This window comes from Zonotrichia albicollis, chromosome 2 (assembly GCF_047830755.1).
Source record: "Zonotrichia albicollis isolate bZonAlb1 chromosome 2, bZonAlb1.hap1, whole genome shotgun sequence".
Taxonomy (NCBI): Eukaryota; Metazoa; Chordata; class Aves; order Passeriformes; family Passerellidae; genus Zonotrichia; species Zonotrichia albicollis.
In genome coordinates, this window is record NC_133820.1 from 87,619,525 (window position 1) to 87,645,149 (window position 25,625).

Below are 25,625 nucleotides of genomic sequence, written 5' to 3' on the forward strand. Positions count from 1 at the left end.
TTAGGCTCCCATTCATTATGGAAATAGACCAGTAAATTACAGCTTTTGCAAATGCAATCATTATAGCTGTAACTTACAAAATATATTAAGCCCTTTGATCTTTGTCAGAGAACATATCATATACTTTTAAACACATTGCTCGGAAATGGTAATTCAGAAACTATAAACCTTACATTCACAGCTTTAATGCATATATTATGCTGTACATTTATATCAGAAATAATGTCCATATTCTGTCTATTGCAAATTATCGCTTTAAATTTCAGCTGAACTGCAAATTGATAAAATATGAATGAAAATTGTCCCCAATTAATATCTATGGGTTTTTTGCATTACTCAAGACTATGATCTAAATAAAGCTAAATTTTTTTCTAGTGATAAGGTGTTCGAAATTGAATATTTTGACTCTGTGATTTTGCTTCAGTGTACTCTGTACACAGAGTATTTTATACATCCAGATTTAGGCAGATTAAATGACACTACCTTAAGTAAGTAGAGAGAAAAAATTAAGAAAATTATTACAATGAACTACAACCCTGGATTATTTGCTGTAATCCTCACCTGAAAGGAGCAATGGTTCTGTCCAGATATTTTGACTTACTCATTCAGTTTCTGTGCATGAACTTCTACTATTTGTTCACAAAAGGTTTCATAAAATGAGCAGCTAATATAAAAAGTGGCTATTTTCCCAAAATAGCATAGCCTGCAGATTTCAAGAGCAACCACTACTGCTTATTGCTTATAATTAATATGACATCACTGATTACCACTTATAAACCTTTTTTATGGGAGTCTAAGCCTCCTATATTATGCATAACTGAGCATATGGAATCTTAGATCATTTTTTGCCTTCTGTCTCTAAAAATTTTCAGAAGAAAGAAAGCTAATCATATTTCATTATTCTGTGTATGTAGCAGGTCTGTTTTCTTGGCCAGGAATCTGAAAACGTTTTCTAAGAGGACTTACCTAGCAGCTGTGTTGACAATTCTATTTTTGAGTGCAACTTTTAGAGAAAGATGAGTTTTTCACACCTGTGCCTCTGGAGCTCACTTTTTGGAAACAACCGGGCTTTGCATTAATTTTGCAGCAAATACCATTCACTACAAAGCAAAACCTAAAGTTTCACCTTCTAGCACAGACTGCTAAGGAAGAGCAGTCTGTGCTATATGGAGAAAGTTTTTCTATGAAAGCTCTGGACAGAACACGAAAAATCAGTTAAAAGGCACCTTTTGATGCTGCAATGTATGCCTTCATTGAACTGCTCTTTGGAAAGTTTTATTGGGACAAACTCATAGCTCAGTTTCAATCAAAGGGTTACCTCATTGCAATTAACCATTTCTGGACTTTTAAAGAACAATATCCACCTAGTGTAGACACTGTAAACCCAAAAAAAGAACAAGTGCCTTCATATCTGTGCTCATGGTTTTACAGTAAAAGGAGCATGTTCAGATTTCCCTCTTTCCCAAAGCCCGGAGTGTGAGTGACTTGGTCCTCAATATCAAGGATGTGTTCTGTACTCTAAATACTTTGGCAACCTGTGTGTGGATGGAACTTCTCCTAAAGTTAAGGCAAGATCCTAAAAGCCCTCCCACCCTCAGAGCACCTGCAGCGGTGCGGGGGCTGGTGCTGTGAACAGAGGCCACCATCTGCCTGCAGAAATAGCTGGAATGTCAGAGCCACTTCACCAACAGAAATTCTGTCAGACATCTGAGAATCTTACTGATTATTTCCTCAACCACTGAAACATTCATGCTAGAAATCCATTATGTGAAAGCTGCAAATCTAGGGAGTGAATAGGTTTAATGGAGAATCGAGAAGTCAGCTTCTCTTTTTTGTGAAGCTGAGTTATGGAGCATTTTGACATTTGCCAAAGTTTTATTGTCAAGTCAGGTGAAAGATGCTTTTGTCTATGCAGTCCTCTTAATACCCATGACAACAAGGAGAGTTTTTTGATAACACCTGACAATAAATCAGTGTATCTTTCAAAGTAACATTATTTATCCTGTTTCTAAAGGGAAATAACTCAAAAACATGAAAAAAGCAAAAATTCCTTGTACAATCTCAATCTCATGCCTATGTACTACACACTATAATGTTTAAGATCTATAATCGTGTTTTTTCACCATGTCTTTGAATTGTTCAGAGCTCAAGATGAAAGCTGCTTTGCAAATGATGCAGCAATTCAATACTTTTTTTTTCCTTATTTTTTAGAGATTTCATAAATCCTTTACATAAGTGCATGAAACTGTCTCAGCCACATGAGGTGGAGTATTCCAGTGGATGAAGGAAATAAAGCTGGCTGCTGCTTCACTTTCAATTGATGTTTTTTTGATGATTGGGTGTGAATGATTAGTTTTAATTTATTTTTTATGGAAGTGTTTGGAAACAAAGGTTAAAAATTACGTCTTCTATATTTTTTGCAGATCTTTAGGATATACTTTGCAAAAAAATCAGTTGGTAGAACTTAAAATGAATGAACATCTACTTGGAAGAACTTGAGGAAAAAAAAGCCCACTTGTGGTAACTGTGGCCAGCAGATGCACTGCAAAGACTTCATTCTAAGCAGTCATCTATGTTACCACATTGAATGTGTTTGATGAAGGGGGCTCTCCAAGAGAGCAAGATTGATTTTCCGTCTGACTGCCAAGTATGAAAACCATTAAAAATTTATTTTTAAGTGCTATTTTATCTTTCCAGAGAAATACAAAAGACACAGAAACTTTCCCTGGTGATCAAAATATTCCATATAACTAAAATAAAATGTTTCATTTTCATGCTTATGCAAATGAATTGAGTTGTTGAAAAGTACTAATACCCAAAATTGTTGAAAAGTATTCTCACCCGAAATGTAGGAAAAGCCAGCATTTTACCCAACAACTCAGCATTCTAAGCTCCTTCACTGATGCACACCAACTCAGGATCAAGTCCATCTCTTCCAGAAAATGCTTTAAGTTGGAAGACACTAATCACCATGTTAAGGAGAAGGAAGGAAAGCTTTTAAATAAAGTTAAGAGTTCTTGTCATGAGTTGTGAAACACACCAGTTTTATGGTTTTATTTCTATGGTTCAGCTGGAAAAGGATGGGTATGATGTGGCCACCTCAAACAGCCTCCTAGTGTGAGTCCTGAAATAGGAGAGCTTTTAGCTCATGCTTATGATCTGCCTGGCAGAAGGTGTTATGTTTCTAAGCGATTGCTAAAGCCACTGGCTTAGAGTGCATTCCGACCTGGGCTTTCTTTGGAGCTCTTCCACTTGGTAGAAAATTAATTACATGCATACTGAGAACACACAATGATTCTCCCATGTGATGAGTAGGAGATTTGTTGAAGCCAAAGAAATACCTGTGTATTTAAACGTGAGCTCCTGGGAGAGTCAGGCATTCCTTACACATTCAGGACTAACTACAACACCACTGGCTGTGTAGGCCACTTGCTTCTGAGGCGGGATTCAAAGGTGGAACTGAGCCTGACTTTCCCATAGCAAGTTTCCCATGTTATATAAAGGTTATATCATGCTGTCATTGTCTTATGTAAAAGTGCTAATTGTACTAACAATGGTATGAATTCAGCCGGTATTGGCAAAAAATGCATGGGTGAACATGCTCCATTTTTTCTTCTGGCAGATTAATATTTTTCTTACAAAACAATTACCTAGAGGCACCCCTAAATTAATCACAGGATCTCTTTTGCTCTTTTACAGTGACTTGTGCACTTCAGAACAGTTTGCTGATTTTCTTATTTGCATATTTGAATCTGTGTTAACTAACTTCCTGTGGGTAGGAGAAATGCTGAAGATTGGATTGTGGGGGAGTGTGTCATGCTCAATATGTGGTAAACCAATGCTTGGCTTTGACCACAGCATAGAAGACAGTTGGAGCAATCCTGAAGAACTGAGGTATGTATAACATTAGTAACACCCTTCTGATCCTCTCTTGGGGTGAACTGAGTGTATCTTCCATGCATCTTGCACACCCTGAGATCTTACAAACAGATCTGTCAAAAATTTTCTGCACAGTAAATACACAAACCATGTCTAACTTTTCACTAATACGGGGTGTCCGGTTTATCTCGGCTGTTTGAGGGGCCTGAAAGGCCCGGGGGTGGCCTTGAGCAGCCCGCGTATCGAAGGACGAGAAGAGGCTTCAGTTCTTCTTTCTGGTTTTATGTTTATTAATTGTTTATCTAAAAAATGTTCTTTCAGCCTAACAAAGATCCGCTCAGCAGTCAGCCATGGGCACACTGTGTCGTCCCACGGACCGCTACGTATCTTTATACCCCTAGTTACGTATACAATATTTATCATTTTTCCCCAATACCATCTATTCTTATAACTCGGTGTACCCTTAGTAATAACCAATCCAAAGGTGCCACCGTGGCCAAAGAAGATGGAGGAGAGGAGGAAGAAGAAGGAGGGCAGGACACACCCCAATTCCTCCATCTTGCTCCTCTAAACCCCCCTGTACATAAATCCTAAACCCTGTTTCTTACTCTCTAATTAGCTAATCTTTCCACCCTTCACCCCGGTGAGGCCCTCTTATCTTCATAAAGGTGTCGTCTCCCGTGTAGGGTCAAAGTCCTGCCACCAGACACTTCTGGCAACATTCCAGGACTCCCGGGCCCCCCAAGGGTGGTCCCGGGGGCCCTGCATCCCAGGATTCAAATCCTGGGATCCCACAACGGGGCACTAACACGTACTAACAGCTTATCATTTGTAGTGGGCAGGTTAAGACACTGAGCTCTCTGTTTTGTAGGTTGTTATAGAGGGGTCCACTTGCATCCTGTCCTCTGGCAGAAGAGGCTGGGTGATAGCACTTGACACTGTTACAACACACCCAAACACTGCTTACCCACTGTGTGCACAAGCAGTGTCAGAGCAGCATCATTCTGCTGGGGAATGGGAGGGAAAAGGAGAGGGAAGAAGAAGGAATGACAATGTGGGAGAGGTAAAACAGGAAGGGAGGCTGGAGGAACACAGAACACCAGGTATGACCAGGCTGCGTACACTGACTCAGACCCAGAACTTACACTGCAGCTAATGTGACACCACAGCAGTGCTGGCACCTAAAAATTTCTGTAAAAATGTGAATTATGTATCTTGAATTATGATATGTCATGATACTGCTCTGTGGCTCCTCACTGATAAATCAGTCTGCAAAATCATGGTCTTTTATTTCTTCTGTTGGGCCTTCTTCACTTCCTCCTGTGTCCGACATCTCTCTCTACACTTTGGACAAGCTATCATACTTCTCCACAATACTCATAAAAAAGCACTGTGATATCTTTTAAAATTGTAAGTTTGGGTTTTGCTATCAAATACTTTACAGAATATTTTTCTCTCTCCCTAAACCAAGAACAATTCACCTTGCAGGAATTTTCTTCACTTCCCCCATTCAGTTTTTTGCAAATGCTCATTTGCAGAAAAGAAATTTATGGTTTTGTTCCCCTGCTCTCCTCTCCTAGGTTGGCAAGAATTATCCAGGTCAAGGACTATCATTCTTGTTTTCTCATTCTTTGTGTGATGCACAGAAACATCTTTCCTTTGCTCTTTCCTTTAGAAAATGGACTAATCCTCATTCTAGCTTGTCAGCTCAGGTATTTATGTGTGCAACAAATAATAATGGGGAAAAAGTATTTAAGGGGCCCAGTCTAACCCTGGTACTACAGAGAGCAATCTTGCAAAGGAGTAGTACCTTTTTGACGTCTTGCTAGCAGGCAATTTGTAATTTTGGGTCTAGGAGCAGCTGGATTTGTGGTGAGGAGGAAATTTTCGGGGCTCAGGGTGCTTTTCCTTCCTTCTGCCAGCAAACAGCGATCCACGCCAGGATTTGCTTTCTGCTCCTGTATTCAGTATTTCGGCGATGCAATGTGCAGCACGTTTCTGTGTGTGTGTGTGGGGTGTGTGTGTGTGCGTGTGTGTGTGTGTGTGTGCATGTGCGGCTCTCCCTCGCAGTGTCTTGTCTCCAGGATTTCTCCCTGCCTGGCTCCGGAGGCTGCTCCAGCGCTGCGCGGAGCAGAGGTTTCCCCGGCTCCCGTAAATACAGGCACACGCATCCAGTGCACCACACGCACGCACACCACACACACACACACAGAGGCACACAGGCACGCTCCGAGCCGCTGTCCAGTCCATCCCCACGCGGGCTGCTTTCCCCACCGTCTCCATCCAGCCCGGCAGAGGCGGCAGGCACAGCTCCGCGGCGGATCGCGCTGACGCTGCCCCGGGACTCCGCTCGCAGCAACGCGCCCGCGGTTTTAATCTTCATAAGCTAAAGACAGATTTTTACCTTCTTTTTTACATTGCCTTTTTTCTTTTGTTTCTTTTGGTTGCGGGGATCTGCTTCAGGTTCTGGTTTGGGCTTTTTTTTTTCCTTTTTTTTTTTCTTTCGGCGTGGGGCGAGCGCTCCGCGTTTGGAGAAGGAGCCGGAGGGACGAGGCTACCGCTCTGCTGCCCCCGCCGTGCGCGCATGTGTGCGTGTGCGCGCCCATCTCCCCCCCGCCTCGCAAAAGTTTGCCTGGGCGGCCGGGGGGCTCCCGGGCCGCCGCCCCCGCAGCCGGGGGGCGCGGCGGAGGCGCGGCGGAGCGGCGGCGCGGGACTTGCGCGCCGCGCGGGAGTTGCGCTCCGCGCCATGCCGGCGGCGCGGGGGGCTGCGCGGCGCTGCGCCCTGGCGGGGCCGCCGCTGCCGCTGCCGGTGCCGCCGCCGCCGCTCCTGCTGGTGCTGCTGGTGCTGCTGGTGCTGCCGGTGCTGCCGGCCGCGGGGACCGAGGGCAAGGCGCGGAGCTGCGGCGAGGTGCGGCAGGCGTACAGCGCCAAGGGCTTCAGCCTGGCCAGCGTGCCCTACCAGGAGATCGCAGGTAAGGACGGGGCCGGGCGCGGCGGGGAGCGGGCAGGGACGGCGGAGCGGGGTTGGTGCTGCCGCCGCCGCCGGGCTGCGCGCACGCCCCACGGAGCGCGGCCGGGATCGCGGCGCTGTGTGCGCGGAGCGGAGCGGAGCGGCTCCGCCCGCCCGGGTGGCAGCCGGGGGCTTCCCGGAGGAGCGGGTGTGGGCGTGTAGATAAAGATTAAATACAGAAACTAACGGGATGGGGGTAAGTAAAGAGGGGTGAGAATGACGGGGACGCAGGCAGGCTCAGCCGCGTTTCTGTTCGCTGGCTGAAACTTCTTGAGAGTTGCAGCCGGGCGGCGAGAGGCAGCGGGCAGCTCCGCAGTGGCGGCTGTCCCCGCTGCCGCCCTGTGCCGGGGAGAAAACATTGGCCTCTGCCCGCGGGCACAGGGCGCGATGGAGGCGGCGGAGGAGGACGAGAAGGGCGAGGAGGGCAGTCCTGCTCCCCTCCGCACCCTCCGCGGCCCCGGCCGGCAGGGTCGCCCCTTGGAGGCGCCGCCGCCGCAGCGCGGATCGAGCAGAGGCACCGGCTGCCGGGTAGAGGCACCCACGCACCCGCACACACAGCCGCCCGGCAGCCTGCAACTTGGCTCTTCCGTCTGCTCAAACATGCCTACAACAGGTTACATCGCAATCCGCCTACGAAGGTGTTGGGAACAGTTTTTTGTTGTAATTCCATTTCCCTGCTTATCAGTATTGCATCTTTAAGACTGAATGAATAAAAATACGTTTGGGGCTGGAATTCATTTAGCAATCGGAGAGCGCCACAAAAAGAGAGCTATTATTCGTGAACGAGCCGGGGCTGCTTAAATCGGACTGTTTGAGCCCTCAAAAAAGGTTTATGCTTCGCCACTGGCACTTTGCTGTTAGGTCCTGCTATTTGTAGAGTGAATTAGATGCTCCTCGGTTTGCTCGCTTCCTCTTGAAAGTTGGAAGCAGTAGATTTATCTTCCTTGAGGTGAAAAAGTGCCACAGTTATTCACTGTGTAACATTTAGCACTTTACATGAGGAATGATAAATGTAGAAAATCTCAGGACAGCGAGGCTGTAGTTCACAAAGATACAGGGAAGGTTGTTCCGTGTTGCACCTTCATCCCTCAGGCTTACTGATTCTCTGGTCTTTCTGTGCTTTTTCCTGTAATTTATATTCAGGTTGCTCATCAGTTATATGAAATCATGAAATCTCTCTTGTGAGCCACAGATCCTTTGAATATGCAGTCATGCTTTCCCTTTGCTCTCTGTTGCAGCAGCTGCTTTCAGACAGAATGGTAGGATATCCTCTGTTACATTAGAAAAAGAAATTCTAGTACATTTCAGACTTGTAATAACTTTGGGTAAACACTTGTTGCTTTCAGCTCACTGAGAAGTTTTATTGTTTCATATATTTTCTGAATGTACAGTGCAAAGTCGACATGCAATTTTTAAGTAAGCCCAGCATTTACAAGTTTCTGTTGACATGTATCAGTACAGAAAGACTCAGAGTAATTAAATATTTAATAGTAGTTCAATCCAAAATTACTCCACAGTTTCCCGCTAAGTTTTATAAGTAAATCTGCTTTTATGATTAAGTACATATGATTTATGGGGGTGTGAGTTATTTTTTCTGAGCTTCCTGTTGAAGTAGTTTGGTATTTTTGTGGTTTATATTCCTTTTTACTAGTTGGTGCTAGAACTTTTGAGCAGTTCTGTTTGTAGCTGTTCAAATGAGTTGTTGTAAGACTAGGGTTGCTTTAAAGTGTGTTTCTAAGTGTGTTGTTCTTGTACAGTACTGCAAGGTGGGGTAATAGCTGTTCATACAGCATGGACTCTTGTTAATGTTAAAGCTCTGTATTTGCTACCTGGTGTGATGTTGGAAGTGTAGTTAAAGCAGTTCATGTACAGGTTTGAGAAGCTTTCTTCTTTTTTTTTTTTTTTTTTTTTCTCATTCTGTCTTTTTTCCATCATTCTGACTTGGTTAAGGAAGCAATTTGTTAGTGTTACAGAAGTGTAGTCCATCAAAGGCCTCATGTTTTAAGGAGTTCAAAGAACTTTATTACAGTCTTATTTCTGAACAGACATTGTGTTTTCAAAAGATTTTGCATCAATGTCTTGATAATGTGATGATAAATAGTAATACACTGTGTGCTTTGATTTAACAGTAGTCATGTTTTTTGTTGTAATTGGTTCAAAAGTTATTTTCTAGCTATGACTGTTGAAATGATAAACTGAAGACAGTGTGTATGTACTAAGGCAAAGTGTTTATGTACTGATGTAAAGAGCTGTTTAAATTATAGAGGCTATGGACATAGAGGGATCTCTCTCTGCTGAATGGAACTGCAATGCAAGATAATGTTAGATAACTTCTGTAGCGTTATTTATACTGTCACTCACTTTTGCGCAGACATGGTAGAAGTTACAGATGAAGAAAGTTGTCAGTTTTCTCTCTGTAAGGAAGAGTTTTCCTACAGTATTTTGTCGCATGTGAAATATGTTGAAGTTGGCAGTAAAGTGACTGGAGTTGTTCACTGTACTTTTACAACAATGCTAAATTGTTCTATGTGATTGTATAGAACATATCTGTTATCACCCTTCTGTTTCTGACGTCTTGTCTAATAACCACATTCTGGTGCTGTGACCTTCACTGGAGTACAGCACATAAAGTTGCTTTCCGACATAGCTTAGCAAAGTCCTCAATAAAGGAATTTACCTCAGAATGGGGGGCAGAGGAAGAAAATTTGAAGTATACTTGGTATGCTGCTGCACTTAATTCTGTGCATCAGTCACGTGCAGGGTGAATGGCTGGAGCTCTCAATGTGTGCTTGTCTGTCCTTGACACGGGCTCTTCCCTGAGAGGAGCTGCTCTGGCTACTGTCTGAGTGGAGTCTCCTGTGGGTTTGAAAGAGTTCTACTGTGAGACTCAGGTTGCCATGACCCAGCATCCACGAGTGTTAGTGGAGCTCCTGAGGACTTTGCAGGAAATGTTTTGCTCTAGGAAAGTCTGTAATTTGAAAGTCAACACACAAGAGAAAAGTCATAGAGCATATCTTTTGGCAGTACTTGTTTAACTCCAGCCATGCCTTCAGTAACTTACATTGTCTTAGAGGAAGTAATGAAAATGAAATGTCAAAGTTGAAGTTGGATTGTGCCCTTCCCTCAGGATTTTCTGAATGAGAGTGAGTGTCTAACTGTGTAAAGTAGTGGTTACGTCTGCTTTGTGCCTTTCCGCTTCCAAGGTGAAGGATGTGGGGTTTTGTGTGTTGTGGTTTTGCTTGGGATTTGGTTTCTTGTTTTGTTTGGGGGTTTTTACTATTTGCTGAACAATAGTTTATTTAGATAAAAACTAGAACTGTTCTGATAAAGCATCCAGCAGTAAAGATGTTGAATTCTAAATGCTGTGTAAGAGGCACATGAACTTTGTTCTCCTGCACAGATGATGGACGAGGTGAGATTCTGGCAGCACAGTCACCATAGTCAAAGTGACTGAAATGAAAGCAGAAGCAAACCCTTGATTTTGAAGGTCAGGAGTCACTTGAAATTGTGCTTTGATGAATAGGCTTTATACTGGCATAATACAGAGGCGTTGACTGAAGCCAGCAAGCATACATAACACAGTTGCTTGTAGCTCCTAAGTGGTAATAATAACAACTATAATAATAATAAGAAGAATGAGAATAATAAATACCTCAGTAGTCATGCGTGCAATGGAGCTATTAGTCCATGTCAGATGTCCCCAAGATATTCTTTCTGAATGTTTTGCTTTCGTACTCTAAAATGCAGTAATAGATTGACAGAATAGGGAAAATCCTCCTGACCGAGTCTGTATCCAAGTACCTGTTCATTAATATCTTCTTTTACTGTTTCTCTGCTGCTCTCACTGAGAGCCGTGAGAAGAAAGTGCCTGTAGACCAGGAGGTAGATGGGGATTCACAGACAGACACCTTGTGAGGTTGCTTCAGCAGTATTAAGAAAGAAATAGCCTTGGTAAAATAAATACCATATTCAGTGCAAATTTGTGAAATCTTTTTTGGGCCATCAGACATTAATTCAGTCTTGATCTCTATGATGGCAGTGAAGATGAACATGGAATTTCATGTAAACTTTAAACTTCCTTTTTGTTTGAGCACTGTTGTAGTTGTATCCTCCGCATTGTGTGTGACCCCCTCTCACCTCTGATTGCAGCTGCAGTAATTGCAGCATCAGGAGTCTCTCTGATCACGCTCCTTATGGCCTCCCTTATTTTCCAGTTGTGAGTGCATGGTGAATGCTAATAAATTGGCATGTGCATGTGGGTGTTTGGAAGTGCAGCCTTCCTAAGACCTTTCTTTACTGTCACTTCTGTACATATTTATTGGTTTGTATGTGACTGATGTCATTAAGGGGAATGCAACTTACGTATGCACATCTAAAACCTAAAGGTGATGTTTGTAAGATCGGGGCCTTTGAGAAGAAATAGCATGTTTTCAATGCTTATAAATAATTCAATTTTGAATGAGAATTTTATATCTCAGCATCTGGAGTTTCCCATTGTGACTTTATGCTAGAGTATTTTGGAAAGAGGGACTTTAAAATAGAAAAGGCAATGCTTTAATAATTAATGTAATTATGAACTTCTGTGTATAGTCTCTAATCATCTCTTTTATTTCTGTTGTCAGTCTGATTTATCATCAAAAACATACCTTAGGTGTAATATTTTCTACACTTCTAAGTGCTAATGTGTTAAACTGTTCTAAAGCTGTATTAGTACTTGTTTCATCATATGCTGTTGTGAAATACTCCTGAGATTAGGTGGTGTTCAGACACCAGAGGTCAAGCACTATGTTAAAAGCTCAGGCCATTCTTTTTTATATTACTGCAATAAAGAATATATTCATTTCATTTATATTACCACTTGGCTCTCATAAAAGGTCAGTTTCAGCTGAATGTACAATTACTTGCAAATGGCAAATCTTATAACAAGCGATCAACAATAAAAGCTTTTCTGGGTAATTTGTCTTTAAAACTACTACCTGCCATTTCTTTTGAATGACTTGAGCATCTTGCAGTATCACTTGGAGATCTCTGTCTTATTCCCCATGATACATGTAAGAAAACTGTGCATACTAATCTTCCTTTCTGCTTAGTAAAGTAAAAATGCATAATTACATTAAAATTTCTAGTTGAAATAACAGGCTTGGTGCTTAAAACTCCATTATGGTATCAAAGTATCAGCACTCCCATTACTAGCAAAATGAAATTACTTTTCTAGTGAACTATGACTGTATGCCCCCTTTTGTACCTGGTTAATGGGTGCTCTCTCCCTGTGAAGGGAACCCACATTCTGTGGTTTTGACTGTTCATGCTACCAGCCATAATTATTTTAGCAGTTTAAATATGTGTAAAAGAATTAACACTTCTTCAGAAATTCCTAAGAACAGCATATAAAGGTTGGTTTTTAAAGGCAGAGTTGTTATTATGCTAAAGAGAGAGAATACATTATAAGATGCAAAAGGAATTTAAAATGTGTTGCAGATGGCAAGAAAACATATGCTGGTAAAATTCATAGCACTTTATTCCTCTGTATGTAAAAAAGGCCTAAAAACCTACTGAAATCAGGATTTGCTTTCCTCACTACCTATAGAGCTCCAGCACATACTAAAAAATGAGCTCTCCTTAATAAGAACATTTCTAGCTGTTGGTGTAGGAGGCTGTCACAAAGACCATCAACGCTCTCCGACGAGTTTCTTTTGGCTAACGTGACCTTTTCCTTCCAGCAAAGTGGAACAGCAGCACTTTATTCTGTTGAGCAATTGTGGAACACAGGAGGCACGTGGCATTTGGAGGCAGGTGCTGCCAAAGATGTGCTGAAAGAGGTTCCCTCTGACTGCACAGGTGACAGCAATTTGTGTCCTACTGTGACATCTGCCCAGCGAAGCCAGTCTCTGTGGGCAGAGTCAGGGGTTGTGGGTTGTGCTGGGAGGGTTGCTGTCCCCTCCAGCCACTGTGAAACCTGAATGTGCAGGGAGAGGCTCTGCAGCACAACCCCAGCTCTGAGATAGGATGGAGACCTGCTGGCCACTCATCCTGGTCCCGATTTTCAGGGTTGGGTACAGGATCTGCTTTCAGTGCACCAGAAAGAAGCAGCCAGGGCTGATACTCCTAATGCAAACAGCAAATTGCTCTCCAGCTCACCTGGCCTGTGAGGTCTTTCACCTTGTGCTTCTAATGGCCTTTTAACAGTGTCTCCAGCTGAGCAGCAGATGTAAAGGGTACTGAGCATCTCGAGCTGGTTTTTTTTTTTTCCCTCCTGAAAGAAGCATTTCTACAGATGCTTGACAAACTGTAGAGCCTTGAACCTGCTCACTGACCTGTTGGGTTTAAAATACCAGGGCAAGCCTCCCCAAAATAAGTGGAAATGTTGACTGCTTTTAGCAGGTGCTGTGGAGTGGCATTAAAAAAGTTTGCTTACAGAGTAACACGTAGTATCTCTGTGTGTGTATGTATGTGCATGCGCAGGTAAAGTTACAGCTTTTACCTGGAGTGGCTTCAAAGTCACATTTAAGGACTGAAAGAGCTTGAAAGTTGCACGTTACCAGAACAGGTGCTTGCAAACCAGGTTGAAACTTTGCTTTATGGGCCCATCTGACCAACACCTGAATGCAAACATTAGGCACAATAAAAAACTACACAGGACTCACTTCATATATGTCAGAAAGACCAAAGGCTAAGTCAACCATGCTAATCCTACTGCTTGGGAAGTCCAATTAGTTCAAGCTTGATGCTTGATTAAGTACTAGGTCTTATAACCTGCGTTGTAAGTCAAAAGCTAGACTGCTCTGTTGCCAGAAACAGTTTCTTTGCCAGTCTGTGCAGCTCTTGATGTGTTTATAATGGTAGCAACATATTTATCTGATGTTTTTAGCCCTGTCCCCTGGCTCATGTGTTGAATTTCTAACATGCTAGGGACTGCAGGACCATCTTTTTGGCATTTGTATGAGTTGGCCTTGGAGAGAAATGAGTGCATGGGGTGAGGCTTTTGTACATCTCGGTATCAGATTGTGATGTGCTATAGTGGGAGAATGTATGTGGATACTGCTGTAGCTGGAGAACTGTGGAGGTGTGTGGAAGTACTCCAGACCTGGCAAAATACAGTCTGTAAATGCCTCACTGTGGTTCTCATGTCAAATGGCTGTGGATGGCTTTTGAGTTATTGTTGGTATCCCTTATGACCTTGGAGTTTTTCTTTGAGAGCAGTAATTAATACAGGAAACTAAAATGGCTTTCTTAAACAGGATTTATGTTTTGAGAAATTAAGCATAACAGTGGGGAATAGATCTTCATGTGCAGTATCCTACCAAAAGTATGACAGTGGTGCCTGATGGTCACATGGCCAAGGACGCTCTTGTCATATCCTGTGTACATTTCCTGTAAGTTCTTTTCTGTTCAGGATTCAGGTTTCCCATCTTCAGGAAATGTTTCTCTGAGATGCTGACCTGAACTGGAAAACTGATCTGATAGCAAATCCACCAAAACCATCTTGAAGTTGCACAAGATGGTATGTGGGAATACCTGAAGTCATGATGAGAACATGGGGCTGACGATCTTTTGGTGTCCTTCAGGTGTCTTACAGTTCTGTTGAAACTGCTAGGGATAGTTTGTCCATCTTTTCGCATGTGTCACTGAAACACAGCGTGGCAGTAGTATAGTGCTCTTAGCAGTGTAGTTCAGAAGAAACTCTTAGCAGCTGAGCATTCTTGGCTGTTGTCTACACTTCTGTTCTTGCCTTTTTAACTGCATCACCATCAACTTTACAAGCCATACTAGCAAAGTCATCTGTTTTCCAAAACTGATGGAGCTGAACACTTGCCTGGGATGAGGAAATGTACTTAGAGGATGTTACTGCCTTAGGGAAACTCTTGTTTGTTGTCATGTCAGTGTGTGATAGTTAATGTGGTCAGTTTAGTGGGTGTCTGCTGATTTTATGGCATGTTGAATTTGGAGGTTAGGAGACAAAGGGATTAGGTTGTTAGACCTCATGTTTGTATACTGTTATTTATTGCTGTTTCCGTGTTTCAAATCTTTTCTACACCTGAGGGTGACCATTCCCAACTCTCTGCACCTTTGACCTCACAGTTGTGCTCACAGTAGCACTGAAATAGAGATGGTTAAAAGCAGTGGCAAAATGCTTCTTAGTATGTCCTAAGTATCCAATTGTCAGCCGTGAGACTTCAGATGGTGAACAATTTCTAAATTCCTTCCAGTTTCTAAGTAACCTTGTTTTTAAATGAGTGTTTGTCCTTAAGAAGCATAGACAATGGAGTGACAAATCAAAGGCAAGGGCTGATGAACAGCCGTGTCCAGTGGCTCGACCTGATCTGTTTTCTGTCTGTTTCAGAGGGAAAGGAGCTGTGAATACAAACAGCAACTTCATCTTCTTTAGTTACACGGAATTGATTCACAGAGTAAACACAAAATATGAATATTTAGTTCTCTGATACTAGCTTTTGGCTTTACAACTTTAACATATAAGTTAATACTGCATATAAGCAATTTAGGCTCCTTGGATGAGAATAGATATATATAATTTAATCTGTCAGCACTATCTTTGTTGTAGAGAAATATAGAAAATACCTATTGAACAGTTTCTCAGTCAGGTCATTTTTCCTTTAACCAGTTAGGGTCATTTTAAGTTACAGTAGTCTTATCTGGTCCATTCTTTGCATAGCATGCATGTATTGAAAACTGTTTCCAAAATTTGATGTCATCTCACAGTAAAACCTTCCTTAATAAAACAGTTTTTGTTTTGTGAAGTAGTCTATCCTTGCCTAACAGTCCTGTTGCAAAATAAAACAGGGAGGACAGGTAGCACAAATCAAAATTGCAAAGTCATGTTGGCTTGACCTAGAGGTTTAGGTGGTTTTGAGAAGAAAATCAAAATCTAATTTAAAAATGAAAGTATTTAAAAGAATGGCACAGGGGATGTTTATTTATTGAATCAGTAACTAGCAGGAACAGTAGTCCTTGATCATTACTATTCCAAGAGATGTTTTTTGTGCTGACTGTGGCCTCGCAATAAGCACTGTTAATGGAATACCTGGAACATAGCTAATATTCACTGATTAAAGACAAACACCTGTCTTTGCCATGTAGCATGGCTGATGAACTAGGAAGACTTCCAGAAAGGACTTCCTGAAACGGAATGCTGAAACAGTGATTAGCTTGTTCTTAAAGCTGATCTTCAGAAGTCCTGTACTGTTCTTTAAATGAGAACTCCAAGGCCTCTTTCTTCTTTCACTACTAAGAGAGCATACTAAAAGCTGTGTGTGAATTGATTGTAATCAGATTGGCTGTGAGGCATTTGCACGCTTCTGTTTTTAGTTTTTTGAGTTAAAGATCCCCCCCCCCCAACCTTATTTTTGCCTATCTGTCTCCATTGAATGCAGCTCGTGGAGGAATTCGATTGAGAATTAATTGGAGAGGGTTTTTTTACAAAAGTAAATAGAGCAGTAAATGATCAAAATTTAAAATTGCAATTTAATTGTGAAAAGCACTGAAGAAATGCAAGGAAGGAACAGTCTTATCTCCAAAGAGGTTCCATTTTACATTTATGTCAGTATTTCTTCATGAGACTTACAAAATCATAATGTCATAGTTATGTACATACTGTTTAAATACATAGACATCAAACATAATACAAATAAATCTGCTGCTTAATTTTTTAGATGTTCTTCTAAAAGACGCCAGCTTCATATCCTGGTGAGATTCAGCAGTAATTGATGGATCGTTTGTGGATGCAACTTTGTACCTTGTTAATTAGCAATTTAGAGTTTGAGTTTGCTTTTTAAAGCAGCTCCAGCTGGACACTGTAAATCATTGTCTAAAGCACAGTCTATGCTCAGCACAGAAACTGGCCAAACCACAAACTCTTTCCACCTCATATACCAAAATCTGGTTGCTGGCAAATACTTAAACACATAAATACAGGTCCGTGCTGAAGTAAAGCTTTTTGTAGCTGATGAACGTATTTAAATTGCTCCTTTCACAACAGACTAATTCTGTCTCTTCAGCCTAGAGGAATACATGGAAGTATTATGTCCACAGTGTATGAACATATATATGGGTATATATATATATATATATATATATATATATATATACACACATACATATATACATATATATACATAAATATATATACATATATACATATACACACACACACACACACATATATATATATATATATATATTCATAAACCCCTATATCCAAACAAAACAGCTCCTTACATTCAAAAAGTCTGCTGAGATTGTATCACATTTTGAGCTATATATAACACTATGGATAACGAGTGGATTACAAATTTGGATTATAAGTGAGGTCCAGTTGTCTTTTTAATAGCTGCATCGTTTTCCTGTCATTGTTAATTTTTTTTCTTCCTTGAGTATTCTAGAGTAATTTCCATTTTTCAGTGACAGGATGGTCACTGATGCCATTATCTCCATGCCTAATGGACTTCCAGCTAAATCTGATTTTCCTCCAAAGAGGAAATGCTACAGAAGTTCCCTGTCCTTTTCAACTGCAAGAAGAGCAAAAATCCAACTTAAGATGAAGCAAATTCTATATTTAAGAATGGATTCATCCAGATTTTATTCTGTAATGCTAAACAAATCTGATACCAGTCCATAAACTTCAGCTGGGTTAAAGAATCATGTGTGTCACTTTGCTATTGATTTATAAACTTTTAGGTTATTTTTATAGTCCTTTCACCATCATTATTACATTTATTGTACAGCACAGACAATAAACCTTTCTAGAAAGAGTAATGGCATAGGAAAATTAGGATCATCATCATTTAATGGCTGTTACCTAAATGCTTCTCTTTTTGTTCCATTCTGTGGCTTGCCTGATGCTTGGATCTGAACAACTTGTTGCATCCAGTGGCTATTCAGACAAGCCATAAAAAAAGGACTGATGTAGCAAAATAAAACTTCTCAAAATGGATATTAAGGTTTCTATATCTTTATGTAAATCCAATATAGAGATATAGAGATACAGAGATACAAAATCTTAATCAGTTGAAATGGGCAAATATGACATGAGGCATTTAAAATTTTCAACAATAAACATTTTGGGAAGTTGATACTAACAGCTAGCAGCCACGTTTTGTGATTAATACATATTTGTATTTTTGACACGCTCATATGAAAGGCAAATTTGTAAACATTACCAATAATTTTTCCACAAATATTTGTCTCATTTTTATTTCACCCTGCTGCGATCTGCAAGTGCTAATCATTGGAACCCTTTGGAGCAAAGGAACTTATCAACTTGCATTAGATATAACAGGAATAAAATATTCAAACAAATTTTTGTGGAAAAAGTGTCTTGGTTGATCTAATTTTACAAGTGAGCTGCAGGCATGTCTTTCAACAGTGAAGAGTTAATTTGCAAAGGCAAGTTATAGAATATATTCTGAACATTTTCGCAGTTCCTTACGGGGAACTTCTCTCTTCTAAATCATTCTTTTCCATTCTGTCCACAACACTCCTTGTTTATGCTACACAGACACATACATACATCCCCATTTCAAAATAAGAAAAAAAAGAACAGATAATTCAGTTTCTAAAGTTTCTTGGCATTGCTGAAATACTTATTGCTTCCACAAAGAGTTAGGCCATCACTGTTTTTACTGATACAGTTCCTTATTTTAGGCAGCTGCCTGCCTTGCAAGATAATTTCTCATATGGGTGCTTAAGGCTACAGGCTACAATGCAAGAGGGAAGTTAGAATATTCACTGAATAATCAGCCAGTGAATGTGATGTAGGAGGAAAACCCTGTGTGTGTGTCGGGTTTTCTGCTGTTTGAAGGGCCTGGAAAGGCCCGGAGTGGCTTTGGGACAGCCTGCGTATCGAAGGACGAGAAGAGGCTTCAGTTCTTCTTTCGGTTTTTATGTTTCTTAATTGTTTATCTAAAAGATTTTCTTTCAGCTCGACAGAGGTCTGCTCAGCAGCCAGTTATGAGTACACTGTGCTGCCCTTTGGGCAGCCACCTATCTTTATACTCATTGTTACGTGTACAATATTTATCATTTTTCTCCAATACCATTTATTCTTATTACTCGGTGCACTTTCAGTAGTAACTAATCTAAAAGTGCCACCATCACTAAAGAAGATGGAGGAGAAGAAGAAGAAGAAGAAGGACAGGACACGCCCCAATTCTTCTATCTTACTTTTCTAAACCCCCCTGTACATAAATCTTAAACTTTGTGTCTCACCCTCTAATTAACTAATCTCTTCGCCATTCACCTCGGTGAAGTCCTCCTATTCTCATACAGGTGTCGTCTCCCGTGTAGGGTCAAAGTCCAGCCACTAGACACTTCTGGCAACATTCTAGGACTCTTGAGCCCCCTAAGGGTGGTCTCGGTGGCTCGGCACCTCAGGACTGAGATCTTGAGATCTGACATGTGTGCTGCTTGCTGATGAGTGAGAGAGTTGAGTCCTCCCTCCACCTTTTGAGACATCTTCAAGGCAGTTTTTTGGAAGGATGCATGTGATCCATTGCTTCTTTTTGAAGCAATTCCCCTGTGCGTAAATAGTATAATTTATATATAATAATAGCATAATAACACATAATAACAAGAAATAACGTGAGAGTGGAGGTGGATGTTTAACAATATGCAGGAAGTGATAGGACAAGGAGCAGTGGCTTTAAAGTGAAAGAGGATAGATTTAGATTAGATGTTGGGGGGAAACTTCTTACTGTGAGAGTGGTGAGGCACTGAAAAATGTTGCCCAGCAGTGTTACGTTTGCTCCATCCCTGGAAGTGTTCATGGCCAGGCTATATGGGACTTGGAAGAACTTTGTTTAGTGAAAAGTGCCCTGACCCATGGCAGAGGGTTGGAACTCGGTAATTTTCAAGGTCCCTTCCAACCCAAACAACTCCATGAATCTATGATTCTGTGTTCATTGAGACAGAGAGAATGTTTTGTTTTGTGCCTGTTTTTTAGCACATCACTGTTAACTATTGGAAGGGCACATGATTATTGTTGAAGTTGAGTTTTGGGTAGGCTGTAGTTCCAAAAATGGTTTTATCATTCCTCAAACACGTGCATTAAAACAGAAAACGTTCTTGGAAGATGTTTTCATTTTCCTGTTAGTGGGAGTGAGTGGTGGTGCAGAACAGTTCCTTCTATACCCTGATGAGGGGTTCAACATTTTGTGTTCTATAAATATATATTTTTAAAGGATTATTTATATTTTAGGAGTAATAATGTAAAAACAAACAAAAATGTCCCATGAAGAGTCAGCAGCAGAAATCTTGGTGTTATCTGCTAAAGATGAAGCTGTTCTCCTAAGGTGTTCCATAAAGGTTAAGGTACAGGAGAGAGGTCTTGAACATCCCATGGGTTCTGTCTGTTTCCAGTACAAGTTTTATTTTCTTTATGAGCCTCGATATAAACTTGGTACTGGGAAAAGCTTTAAAACTTTCTCCTGGGGAAATTGTTTGACTTTTGGAACACCTTAGAAGGTTGCAAAGGTATATTGCTGGCCAACAGGCACAAAATAATTTGATATAAAACTGGGCTCTAGGTTGCTGTTGGAAACCACCAAGATAATAAGTCAGTTTTAGAAAAAAACAGGTTCATTATTTTTTAATTGGGCTGCTCATCAAAAATGCAAGAGGTGTTCCAAATATCACGAAGTTTAAGGAAATTAAGTTCTGATGAATTCCACATACATAACATGAATAATCTATCGATTATACACTGCTGACCCTCACAAGCAAGTTCTTCCTCCTTTTCAAATATCTTCTCAGGTGAAAAACAACACAAACATCAATTTAAGCAGGATATAAAAATGAAATGAAGTAAGTACTTAAAATGAAACTTTAACAACACCAAAAGCATATTGGCAAGATTATTTCAGGGAACAGTTAAAATAAATGAGAACAGCTTTCCTTTGTGATTAACACCATTATATTCTCATTCATTTATGACATTATATTAATTCAGGATATTATATTCATTCAAGACTTACACAGCAATTTTCAGAGGAGCAGTGTAACAACAAAATGAAAAAAGCAATAAAAGACACAGAACTAATAATACATTTGATATTGAGAGAAAGGAGGATGCAGAGTGGGTTGGGAAAATTGGGGCATATCTACATTCAGTGTGCTTCAGAACTCTGATGTAGGAAGATGTAGGAACTAAAGAAGCATTTCTTGGCAGTTACATAGACATAACTGTGACAGAGGAGGTGGATATGTGGTGGAATGCTGATGAGTGGACTTACAAGGCTTTCTGAGATTGGTTTTTTACTTTCACTTTCAGTATAAATTCTCTCCTTGTCACCATCAATTCCAAAAATAAAACAAGAATAAAAAATCTCTTTCTGAGAATTTTGTAGTCATTTTATAGGGGCTTAGTACTGAACTCAAAAGTGAGTGTGACACTTCTATCACTTATCTGACTGTGAGAGTGACTAACAACTGCAGCAGTCTCGTGTGATGTCTTTCTGAAAGTCCCTCCCATTGGTGTCCTGTCTTTCACTTCCTTTGGTCCTTCCCTGAACATCCCCTAAGTTTTCAGCATCTCTGCATCCCCCCTTTAGCACATCTCAAAGAGCTTGATACAGTCTCAAAATGCTCTTGCCGCTGCAAACATCCTGTCAGCAGTCCTTCACCTCTGTACACAATTACCCTGTTCCATGTGCACAGCGTGCTGGGGGAGGAGATTCTTTCTTTGACTTCTTTTTTTGTTTCATATCAGATACAACAATCTCATCGAGAAATCTTTCTTCTTGGGCACTCATGAGTAGCTGACTCAGTGTCCTCTAGTTTTCATTGACTAGGTTATTAGAATTCTTTCACCTTTATTGCTTCTTTGGTCCTTCCCAGGAATTAGTATTTAATTTGTGTTGCCTTTATTATAAAGATAACCTGACAGTAGATTTCCAACAGCTTCACTCCGTGTTACTTTTTCCCAGTTGCTTGATCATTTTGTTGGATTTTTTTGGTGTACGTCCATGTCCTGGCCCTGCCTGTCCCCCCTCTCCCTTGCCCTCTTGCTTTTTTAAGATTGCTCTTAGTATTGTGCTTCTGCAACTGTAATTTTACCAACCAGTTACTGAAAAGAAGATATCATGTAGTATGGGCTTCTTATATTTAGGATTTAGCCTCCTTTCGGTGAATTTTCTGTCAGCCTTTTCTTGGAGCACTTTCTGACTAAAACCTGTCAAGACTGTTGGATTTTAGAAGGGCCAGGACTTCTTTATTTGCCCAGAATTTAATTTTCTGTACTATTTATTTTGGAAGATCGTTTTCTTGAAAGTTAGGCCATATGTAAGAAACTCCTAGGGATATGGAGAGGAGTCCAGTGAGTTCAGTCTTTGAGAAGGAACAAAGCAGTGGGGAGAAAAAGTACACAACTTTGCTTCTGCAGAGCTATGTAAAAGTAAAGAAACACAGGCTGCATTTTGCAATATCTGCTGCAACAAAAGACATAACTAAAGTAATATTTTGTAATTTTTCTTGTTTACAAACTCTAATTTTACAGTTCATCTGTAATTAGTATTTTATTCTTAGACTGTGGAAGTTAAACCCCATGGAATTCCTTTTTACAAAAGGAAAACCAGTAGCTGTCCATCCATATTCCTGCCACAGCAGAGGCCCCAGGAGTTTTCTGCTAAATTTCTCATGTACTCACAAGAGCTGCAGAGGCATCCTTTGTGAGCCAGCTGATGGGGCATCTATCTCTGTGAGAGCTTCAGGTAGGAGATGGCAACAACTTCACAGTGGTCCCCTCGCTCTGCTGTGAGGTGAGTAATTAAAAAATCATGGAATGGTTTTGTGTTTAAAGGCACCACAAAAATAATGTAGTTCCAGCCTGCCTTTTCTTGGGCTGGGACACCTTCCAGTAGACCACATTGCTCAGAGCCCAAACTAAACTGGCCTTGAAGAGCTGGAGGGATGGGGCAGTCACAGCTTCTCTGGGTGACCTGTTCCAGTGTCTCGCCACCCTCACAATGAAGAATGTCTTCCTAATATCTAATCTAATCCTAGATTAGATTAGATATTTCAGTTTAAAGTAATTTAAAAGTTTAAAGCCATCCCCCTCTTGTCCTGTTGCTGCATGTCCTTGTAAAAAGTTCCTCTCCACCTTTTCAGTAGGCTTTCTTTAGGAACTGGAAGTCTGCTATAGGTTTTCCATGAAGCCTTCTCTTCTTCAGACTGAACAACCCCAAGTCTCTCAGCCTCACTCTAGCCCTGTGATTATTGCCATGGCTGTCCTCTGGATGTGCTCCAGCAAATCGATGCCCTTCAGATGAGTCATTTCTGTAATGAGCTTCCCCTGCCATCTCAGGTGGCTGCACTCCAGGCACCAGTGCCTTGCAGCCCTACAAATGATGGGGTGTGGCCCAGGTGGGTCAGGATGCCCTGCCTGACCTGACCTGACCTGCACTGAGGAACAGCACCTGTTGCCTTGTGGAGTAATTTAATAGTGTGGAGTAGAAAAAGGTTTTGGATTGGTTTGGATTTGGATGTAGGACATGACTTCAAATAAAGATGTTAGGAATGAGAAGGTTTATTGAACTTTTTCTTCCTCACTTCTGGAGGAGGGAGAAATATTAATAGCAAACAGCAGTAGAGATGTATTTTTGCTTCTCAATCATCAGCACTTTGGGAAGAATACAGGCAAAGGACAAAACAAGAAAAAAGCAGCCACAAGATAGAAGCGGCGGGATGTGCTGAAAAGCACTGCCTTTGCCATTCTGCTGTAGTCAGAAAAGTCAAAATCAGAATACAGGAATGAAAAATGCCAGTCTTTAGACTGAAGCCTGAGAAAATTGCAGTGAATATAAGCTAACTCCAAGCAAAGCACTGCTTATCTACCATTTACCATGATGTTGACTCTTTAAGATGAAAAGTGTGATAGTGTATTTGGGGAGTGGAAAATTAATTCTTTTTCATCAGCATGGCAATTTTTAATGTCATTATTTCATAATTACTCCACAAAGTTTAGAGTAGGGACATTTAGCATTGCCAGTAGCTTTTTCATCTTATCGAATAGCACTGAAAAGGAATCAACGTAATGAAATCCACATACAAAATTAATATGAAATTGCCAAAGATTTGGCTTTTTTGTTTGTTATGTTTTGTTTTGATTTGATTTATACAGATACACAGGCTTTGAGAAAAAGGTTTTCTTAATTAAAAAAAAAAATTAAAAAGATACAGTTTCAGAGTAATGCACGGAATAAGTTGCTGGTACCTAAAAGTTTGGAACACCAGAGGTAAATGCAACTTCAGCCTGAATCAGGACTGAGGAAGCACATAGTGTGTGGCACCACAGGGCTCACTGATATATTTAATGCTGCTCTAATCTCCTTTACTGGCCTACACATGGCCAACAGGCACAAACTTTATTTGTTGACATTTTTTATGTTAACTGTGCTTTTAGTAGCAGTGAATAAATCCGAAATTAGGAAAGAAACACCAAAACAGGTTTTTTAACAGTGTAAATAAATTGTAATTTAACGTTGTAGCATATTGTGACTGTAACCTGATGTAAAAAGTATTATATCAGCAAAATTTTTCATATGCTATATTCTTGGGTTAACATTACATGATGGTAAGGACTCAGGAACTGAAATTTTGAAATATAAATTGTTCATGATCCTGTATGTAAATAGTGATGATACTCCTTGCCACCTTTTTTACCCATGGCTAATTTGCATTTATAATCACAATATAAAAACCCCACATGGTCAATATACAGCTATTTTAGTAACTCAGGTAGGCAGAACAGCCTGGAGTTTTTTCTTTGGCATCATGCTGTAGAGCAAGAAAATAGTTTATTTAAAAATGAAAAATCCACTTATTCTTTACAGAAAGTTGGTAGTTACCAGTGATGCAGATTCTGGACATAAATGAAACAAATGCACTTAATGAAGCAGGTGTGGTGATGAGTGTTGCTTAAAACTTATTTCTTACACTATGACTCATGAGAAGATACTGGTAGAAAAGGTTTACTTTGAACAGAACCAGAGCTGGATGAAAATACCAGGAGAGAGAAATCTGTGAATTGGGGCTGAGACGCTGGTTTGATAAAACCAGAGATATTTTGTATTTTTGTATGATGCTAGGGACAAGTCAAAGGGATGGATCAAAAAAAAGTGTACTTGAAAGCCCACTGGCGATAGGATCAAAAGGAAAGTAAATGGGAAATAAAGAGGAGAGTGAGGGAGAAGAGGTGCTCCATAACAGCGTGCAGCAGCCTGTGGAGGTGAAGGAAATGTCATGTGGCAGCTTCCCTTCAGATGTGTGTCTTTTATCTTTTTTTGCAATTTTTGCACATGAATTCTGTAGAATTTTATTTGCTTTCAGAATTTCACCAGGCACAAGTGGTTGTTGGAGTATTTCTGACAGTATTCCTACTGTTTGAACTTCATAGTTGTCATTAGTTCCTTCAATAAATATTCCCTGCTGTTGCTTTGATTTTCATAATTAGTCATTCTCAATCAAGTACATTTCTCAAGGACTGAAATTGTGAAATATAAATTCTTCATGATCCCATAATGAAAAGACAGTTTTAAAGGTTTTGATTCACAGTATATGTTTCAGCTAAGAAAAGAACGTGACTATGCGAGAAAGAACAAAGAGCCAGGCTCCAAGATACTTCCATTTTAGGATTGTTTAGGGAATTTTTTTACACCTTCTTAAGATGTAAAGATACCCAAATACTTGAAAAACTTGGAATGGATTTATGAAAGATAGAAATCTGTAT

At 40.5% G+C, this 25,625-nt stretch overlaps 1 protein-coding gene across 2 annotated transcripts in view; it reads left to right on the forward strand.

Annotated features, from left to right (window-relative positions):
* Nucleotides 1-5,874: 5,874 nt before the first annotated feature.
* GPC6 (glypican 6) overlaps nucleotides 5,875-25,625 on the forward strand; it is a 736,313-nt gene continuing 716,562 nt past the window's right edge. The window contains exon 1 of one of the 2 annotated variants that reach the window (XM_074535617.1): nucleotides 5,875-6,851. In XM_074535617.1, coding sequence (XP_074391718.1) covers nucleotides 6,464-6,851 — 388 coding nt within the window. In that variant the 5' untranslated portion in view covers nucleotides 5,875-6,463. The remainder of the gene's footprint in view (nucleotides 6,852-25,625) is intronic. The other variant, XM_074535616.1, reaches the window with a different exon arrangement.